Source organism: Diabrotica undecimpunctata, chromosome 4, assembly GCF_040954645.1.
Source record: "Diabrotica undecimpunctata isolate CICGRU chromosome 4, icDiaUnde3, whole genome shotgun sequence".
NCBI classification, from domain to species: domain Eukaryota; kingdom Metazoa; phylum Arthropoda; class Insecta; order Coleoptera; family Chrysomelidae; genus Diabrotica; species Diabrotica undecimpunctata.
Genome location: NC_092806.1, coordinates 95,230,094 through 95,238,628, shown reverse-complemented (window position 1 = coordinate 95,238,628; position 8,535 = coordinate 95,230,094). Strand labels below are relative to the sequence as shown.

At 32.2% G+C, this 8,535-nt stretch overlaps 1 protein-coding gene across 1 annotated transcript; it reads left to right on the top strand.

The window, feature by feature from the left end:
* Positions 1 to 6,768: 6,768 nt before the first annotated feature.
* Positions 6,769 to 8,184, top strand: LOC140438823 (uncharacterized). The gene has a single exon (XM_072528467.1). It carries the CDS (start codon positions 6,769 to 6,771, stop codon positions 8,182 to 8,184), a length of 1,416 nt encoding a protein of 471 aa, XP_072384568.1.
* The last annotated feature ends 351 nt before the right edge of the window (positions 8,185 to 8,535 follow it).

Sequence of the window (8,535 nt, the reverse complement as noted above, 5' to 3'; positions counted from 1 at the left end):
TACGATGAAACCGGTCTTCTTCCTCCATGCCGTTCGAGAGAGTTCACGAAGGGTCAACATCCGTCCGCTTCGAAGGGATTCCAGGGTAACAGCTGTTTAATATAAATAGAGAAATTCTCGTGGTGTTAGTCTAAAAATATAATCGTATCGAGTTTCAATTATAACGCGGAAATAGATTAGTATTGTAAATAAATAATATAAATTAAAATAGTTGTGTAAACTAAGTGTTAGAACATTTTATAATACCTAAATAAAGTTAATAAATTAGATTAATAAACTCAGATCACTATTTTCTATGATGGTGGTTGTTCTGTCCATGGTTTGTCTTATTCTTTCATTTGTTACATGCATCATTCTATATATACCTGCTGATATGCGCCAAAAATCTTCTTTCCAAAACAAGGAGTTTATGTTCTTATTTTAGTGATTTGCCAGGTTGCACATCTATAATGTACAATGCTTTAACAAATGATGTTATATAGCTGTATAGTTTTTTGTTTAGAGATAGTTTTTGACCAGAGTAGTGATTTAAGTGCGGCTAATATTTTTTCCCTTTTATGATTCGTTCTTCGATTCATGATTAAGTGCGTCCATTTCTTTCCAGTTTTGCCCCTAAATAGATATATTTTTAACATGTCAAAGTTACATTTCCATCTTTCTTTATTAGAATGTATAGTTTTTTTTTTGTAAAATTATTAATAAAAAAAATTTCTTCCGGTTCCAAATTATTATGACATATTATTGTATATTCGGTCATTTAGCCTTTTTTGTTTAACACCTCGAACATGTTTTGCGAAACAAAGTTCTGCAAGGACTAAACGCTATAAAGAAAATAAAAGATATTTAAGTATTTAATTTTTAGTAACGTTTACCATATTTTTTTAAGTTAATAAAACGAAATACATGGAAAAAAATCATTGACTCAGCAAGTAATGGCCGATCAAATAAATAATTTTGCTACGCAAAGGCTTTTTGGAAGCAGAAGTTTCTGAAAACAGTCGTTTACACTTATATACGCCAACCACCAGAGATAAAATGAAGAAATTTTTGGGAATAGTGGCCTACAAGATCAAATTCCCTAGGCTAGAATGTTATTGAAATAAACGAAAATATATATATCTAAATAGTGTGGTTGGCAAGACTATGCGTTGGAATCATTTCGAAATTTTGTTAAACCCTTGACATTTTAGTCCTAATTATATGTACCCTAAGGAGATCTAGATCTTTTGATGGTAAACTCATAACGAAACAATATATATCACAAAAGACATAAATATGGCGTGAAGTTATTAATATTATATGCGACTACACGGTTATACGTGGAATATAAAATTATATTGTGGAAAGCACAGAGTTGTTAGGATTTATGTACGTACTAAAATCGTTATGGATAAATTGTCAAGCACACTTTTATTATATTGATAATTATTACACAAGGTTAAAGTTAGCAAAGCAACCTCTAGATAACAACAGTCATTTGGTAAGTATCTTTAGGGCAAATAGGAGAAGAAAACCAATATAACCAACAACAAAAAAACTTAACTGGAGAAATTGCTGTCAAAGAAAATAAAGGTATATGCATTTTAAGTGGAAGGACAGATAAGATGTTCTTATGTAATCAAAAGAAAACATGTAACAGTATACAAAAGAAATGGTGAGATACAAAAGTCCTTAGCTATTCTGAAATTTAATAAACTTATAATCTGGGGTATAAAGGTATTAAAAAGAGAACGGACAAACAACTCCTAGAAACAAATGTAAAAATTAAACTCACATACTAATGAAAAAAGTAGGAATAGCTCACAAAATTAGACGTTATTGTAAAGGCTTTTTGCAATTAATCAATGGCTTAATAAATCTGAGTATTGTTTAATATTTTGTTAATTGTCGAGTTCTCCCAAGCCAAAGCGATCCATATAAGTGTTTAAATTAGTTAATATAACGGCCCGCTGACCTGCGAACGAAAATGACATTTGTCGCTTCGTCAACCTTTCATCAGTCACCCCCTAAGGGCTGCTATGGCGTTCAGCGTGTTAATATAGATGTATTTAAAATTTTAAGTATTCTCAAAAAATTATCTGTTATCCAATTCCAAAAGAATATAGGTGTAATATTACAATCTTTATTAGATTTTATGAATCAGACCTTTTTCTACAAATTCTTGTATAAAAGTAGAGTATTTAATAATATATTATTATTATTGTATAATTCAACTCACTCATAATATTCCAATAATATTTTTTACTGTACGCTTTTCTTTTAGTAACCTATCCGTAATAAAGAGAGTTACTTAGTATTGCAATGTCAGTATATTTCTCATACAGTAAACTAATTACTACAACCCATCTATAGCGTATTACACGTATTTTGAAATTCAAATTTATTTAGAATTGTCACGGAATGTATTGTAATACCGTATACATATTGATGAGAATAAGAATTTTTGAATTTATGTGAAATATTGTGAATGTGACATTGTGATATATTATTTTATGAGAAAATTCTTATACAACGACTTTGCGAATAAATAATAACAAACATACTCACACAATAAGGCAAAAATTGTAGCGTTATATAATTTGCAACATTGCAACATTTGCAACATTCTCGCAATTTTTATTAATAGGTGTGTTATCCTGTGAATATGATTAATTATCTATTTGATGATATTCTAGAAAGTTTTTGACACTCTTATATTGCGAACTATATAATTTTTGTTACCATACGATATATTTGTTGGATATACCATATCTCTTACAACTACATGTTGACGTACTTTTCGGAATATGTAGTCTAACATAGTATGACAATTTATGTCAATGTTTAATAATAAAATATAAAACATAAACCATAACATTGTATTTTGTTTGCACAGAATATAGTTACCTTTAGAGGTTTTTCTAAAATATATACTTCCTCAGAAGAAACATAATCTTAAACTAATGACTTCTACATAAATTTGTAAACTTCAAACAAAACAATCATTAAATTTTGGATAATTCGTCAGATTATTTACAGTAACATTTTATTTCAGTCAGATATTTATTATTTTTAATAGTAAATGATAACCAATACATATTCATCGAGTGCCAGATTCAACAGTTAACCAACCACAGTTGAAAGTTATAAATTAATAAAAGATTATGCACTCTGGATGTACACAAAATAGTACGACACACCTACAAATTATCTAAATAAAAACTATACAGAATATTGTTAAGAAATCTTCATCACAATACTCCTCAAGAGAATATAATAGATGTCTTAAAAAAAAACAAGGCATATCGTTAAACACCTAATAAGTGTAAAAAATCGAGCAACAAACGAATTACGGGATATCTTCTTCACAGATTTAAAAAAAAAGCAACACAACAATGATATTACAAAATAGGAACTCTGTTAAATGCAGTAATCCGATTTGAAGCCCCAAGAAACAAACCCTAATTCAATTTAAGAGATGCCAAAATGATGCCAAGTCGATACATGAAATCAATGCACACTACAATTTAGATGTGTTAAGTACGCTGGACATGACTATCGTAATTCTGCAAAGAAGAAAGAAAGAAGAAGAAAAACCAGCAAAATATATCATATTTGAGATCATTCCGCGTGAACAGTGTAGTTAAGCCGACTCTGTACGCGGCATCTACGCGCCGACTCGTGGCAAGGTGTCATGTCAACGCAGAGAGACAGAATCAAGATGGCGAACAAGAACTGACAGATTTTACGTTTTTTTAGTTTTTACATATAAGTTTTAAGTTGTAATATGTATTTTTAAAATAATAAAAACCAAATATACAGTCCACTTAAGTCGTACGGATTTATCATACCCAACTACGGCTATCCACACAAAACATGGTCCTTCGAGCCGGATTAAATGGATGTTTACACACAATTGGCGCCATTTTCCGGCAAAAACACATTGTAGAAGTTATAAAGGAAATATATTATCACACATTGGGAATCGAAGGAAGTCGATATTCACACATACACAATTATTAGAAGTAAAAGCAAAATTCATGATTTACGGCAAAGGTAACCAGAAACCAACATACATACATAAAAACACCACGTGAGTACACAGTATCCTTTTTTAAACAAATCATATCCATACCTATTATTAAAACAAATTTACATGATCAGTCTGTGTCAGTTTCTTGTTCCTTTATTATTAAGTTATTAAAACATCTCTGGGTCATATACTACTTGTAATAGATAGTATAAAAAGGTAATAAATTCAATAACGACCATGGCAGAACTCACAAATTTAAAAAAAAAAAGAGGAGCACAATTAAAGCTCAAATGACACGATTTCAAACATTTTTAAATAATTATTCAGATGCTAGTGCATCACAGCTACCAAGTAGAATTGAAAAATGTAGAGAGTGGTGGAGAGATTTTGATATTGTACAAGAAAACATTGAAAAATTTGCATCTGGTGAGGGCATTGATATTGACTCAGATTTTGATTCACAGGTAAATGAAAGATTAGATTTTCAGGATTTATATTTTGAATTAATTGGCATAGCAGAAGGGTTTTTGAATAAAACTGACTCTGTTTCAAACCAATCAGATACACAATCTGATACAATGAAAGCCTCATCAAAAAATGTAAAACTACCTCCTTTAGAGGTACCAACATTTAACGGTTCATTTCATAGTTGGTTAGAGTTTAGGGATGGGTTTACAAGTTTAATAATCAATAATTCAGAATTAACTGATGTAGACAAACTACACTATTTGAAAAAATCATTAGTTGATAGGGCAGTTGGGGCATTGGATGAGTTACCAACTACAAACACGAAATTTTCATTTTGCATGACATTTATTAGGTGAAACATATGAACGCAAAAAGTTAATAGCACGCAGTCACATTGATAAGTTAAATGAATATCCACATATAAATAATGAAACCTCATTCGAATTAAAAAAATTCTCTACTTCAATTAAAAAAGACTTAAAGGCATTAAAGACATTGGGTTATTCAGTAGAACAATGGGATGTTATTTTAATTTGTATATTAGAAAAAAAATTGGATAAAAACACAAAAAAGGAATGGCAAAAAATAGGGCCACTTAATGAGTTTCTGACAATCACAGATTTTTTATCATTCTTAGATCAAAAAATACACAGTTTAGAAAACTCAGAAGATGATAAAGATAAACCCAAGTCATCCTCTGAGACAAAACGTAAGTATGAAAAAGCTCCTTTTTCAAAACATTTTTAGCATCACACAAACAGTGTCATCTTTGTGGACAGTCACATTATCTTTATGGGTGCAAATCATTTCACAAATTATCTATCTCATTAAGACGAGCGGAAGTTGACAAAGTCAAGGGTTGTTGGAATTGTTTACGGGAAGGTCATACAGCTCAAAATTGTACAATGCGGGGTTGCAAATTTGTGGTAGGAAACATAGTACACTTCTACATTTAGATTCACATTCATCAGGGTACAATGAACACAACTGGGAACGAAATACACATGGCAAAGATAGAATACATCCACAGGGTCAACATTCATCACATTCATCAGGGCACAATGAACACAATTGGGAACGAAATACACAAGGTAAAGATAGAACACATCCACATGGTCAAAATTCAGTTCAACTTCAAGGTTCACAACCACTAATACCATGGACACCTAATCAAACTCAGGGTATACATTCACAGGGACAATTTACACATTCTCGAACACTAGAGCCAAATAAGCAAGGGCAAGTTACACATATTCAGGCACATGAGGTACACTTACAGGGACAAAACACAAATTTTAAGGGGCAACATGATTTAGGTGATGGGGTACCTCACTCAGTGTATTTGGGACAGGTTAAGACTAAGGACTATAGCACTATAGAAGATAGGGTACAAGTTAGCAAATGCAATCATACCAACTCAATTCATACAAAAACAGAGATTCTGCTTTCAACAGCATTAGTTTACATGCAAGACAATTTTGGAAACTTTCACGAATGCAGAGCCTTGTTAGATTGTGGGTCTCAATCAAACTTTATTTGTAAATCATTGTTAGAAAAACTCAATATCCTAACGGAAAAGGTAGACATTCCAGTGGCAGGTATCAATCAAGGTATTACAAAAATTACACGGGCCATGAAAGGTATAATACAATCTAAAACATGTAGTTATAAAGTAAGTGCATTTATGTTAGTTATAGATAAGATATCTGACAATTTACCAGCTTTTAATCTTAATTTAGAAATGATTGACATACCAAAAAACATTATGTTAGCTGATAGCTCTTTTGGAGTTTCAAAACCTGTTGAATTATTGTTAGGTTCATCTATATTTTGGCAATTACTATGTGTAGGGCAAATAAGACTGGGAAAAGACAAACCTATACTTCAGAAAACCAAATTGGGATGGGTGGTATCAGGGCCTGTGAGAACAATTGACAAAGGGGTACATTTTTCGGGTATGGTTTCATGTGACTTTTCTGCACTCAGCTTGAATGAACAGATGGAACAATTTTGGAAATTGAAGAATTGGATATACATAAAAAATCCTTATCAGTAGAGGATAAATATTGTCAGGAACTGTTCAACTCAACCACAACTAAGGATTTACATGGACGTTATATAGTACAATTACCACTTAGAGAAGATATTACAAAACTGGGGGATTCTTACAGCACAGCAATGAGAGATTTCAAAACTTGGAGAAGAAACTGAGCAACAATTTGAGTTTGCGAGAGCAGTATCACAAATTCATGAATAATATTTGGCATTAGGACACATGACAAAAATAGATGACGGAGCTACAGATACAAGGAGATATACCAAAATATTATATACCACATCATGGGATACTAAAGACATCATCTACTACTACCAAGCTTAGGGTAGTCTTCGATGGGTCTGCTAAAACAGACAATAATTTGTCATTGAATGATGTATTAATGGTGGGACCAAGGCTTCAGGAAGATTTATTACACATCTTGCTACGGTTTAGAAAACATAAAGTTGTCATTGCTTCTGATATTGAAAAGATGTATCGGCAAGTTCTTATTTCTTCAAAACAAAGGGATTTACAAAAAATTTTTTGGAGATTTTCATCGGACCAACCTATAAGCACATACAAATTAAACACAATAACTTATGGTTTAGCACCATCAGCCTTTCTCGCAATAAGATGTATACAACAAGCAGCATATGAACATATGTCAAATTTACAAGAAGCTTGTCAAACTATTTTGAGGGATTTTTATGCAGATGATCTATTATCAGGAGGGGACACAATTGAAGAGGTTAGGAAGTTAAAACAGGACATCAGTTTCATTTTGAGCTCAGCAGGATTTCAGCTCAGAAAATGGGTCTCAAATAAACCAGAAGTATTTGAAGGGGATTTACAAAATAATCAACAAGTTGAGCATTATTTGTCTGAAGACATCACTAGTAAAACTTTGGGGTTGTACTGGAATACTCAATTGGACATCTTGCAGTACAATATTAATTTTAATATACAATCTCAGACAACCAAAAGGTCAGTATTATCAATGATTTCTCAAATATTTGACCCTCTGGGTCTTGTGGGACCAGTCATAATCACGGCTAAGGTAATTATGCAATCATTATGGAAGCTCAAATTGGATTGGAATGAGTCATTACCTCAGGATCTTCACACCGCTTGGAACAAATTTAAGGAAACAATTTCAGATTTACACCAAACACAAATTCCAAGACACGTGTTATGCTTTCAACCAAAGGACATTGAACTTCACTGCTTCAGTGATGCATCGGAAATTGCATATGGGGTAGCAATTTATGTACGGTCAATAAGTCATGATGGGTTATATCATGTGCATCTACTATGTGCTAAATCAAGAGTAGCTCCGTTAAAGACAATCTCATTACCAAGGTTAGAGTTATGTGGGGCGTTACTCAGCGCAAAACTTGCCAGGGAAGTTATACATACAATGGACATAAGATTTAATAAAGTGCATTTTTGGACGGATTCGACAATTACATTACATTGGATAAAGGGCGAGGCTTCAAAATGGAAAACATTTGTGTCACATCGGGTTTCGGAGATTCAAAATTTGACTAAACATATGAGTGGCATCACATCCACTCCAAAGAAAATCCAGCCGACATCATATCCAGGGGGATGGAACCAAAATTACTTAAAGATTCTTCACTTTGGTGGAATGGTCCAAAATGGCTAATGGAAGATAAGGAGAAATGGCCTTATTTTAATATAAATGACTTAAGTACTTTGGAAGTGCCAGATAAAAGGCCAGTTAAATTTTCATTAATTGTTACAACATTGCATACAATTTGGGATAGATTTTCAAGTCTTAACAAGTTACAAAAAACCACAGCTTATATTCTGCGATTTATAAACAATTGTAGATTGCCAATAGGTGAACGTAAATGGGGTATACTTACTGTTGATGAAAGGGAGGGCACACTAAGAATTCTAATCAAAATGGCTCAATTGGAAACATTTGGTTCAGACATTTTGTCAATAAAAAGATTGGGCTCATTATGTAAGACAAGCAGTCTCATCTCATTAA

Bases quoted from the DNA above. Each gene is read 5' to 3' on its own strand.
- LOC140438823 (XM_072528467.1), top strand. From the start codon at position 6,769: ATGACGGAGCTACAGATACAAGGAGATATACCAAAATATTATATACCA.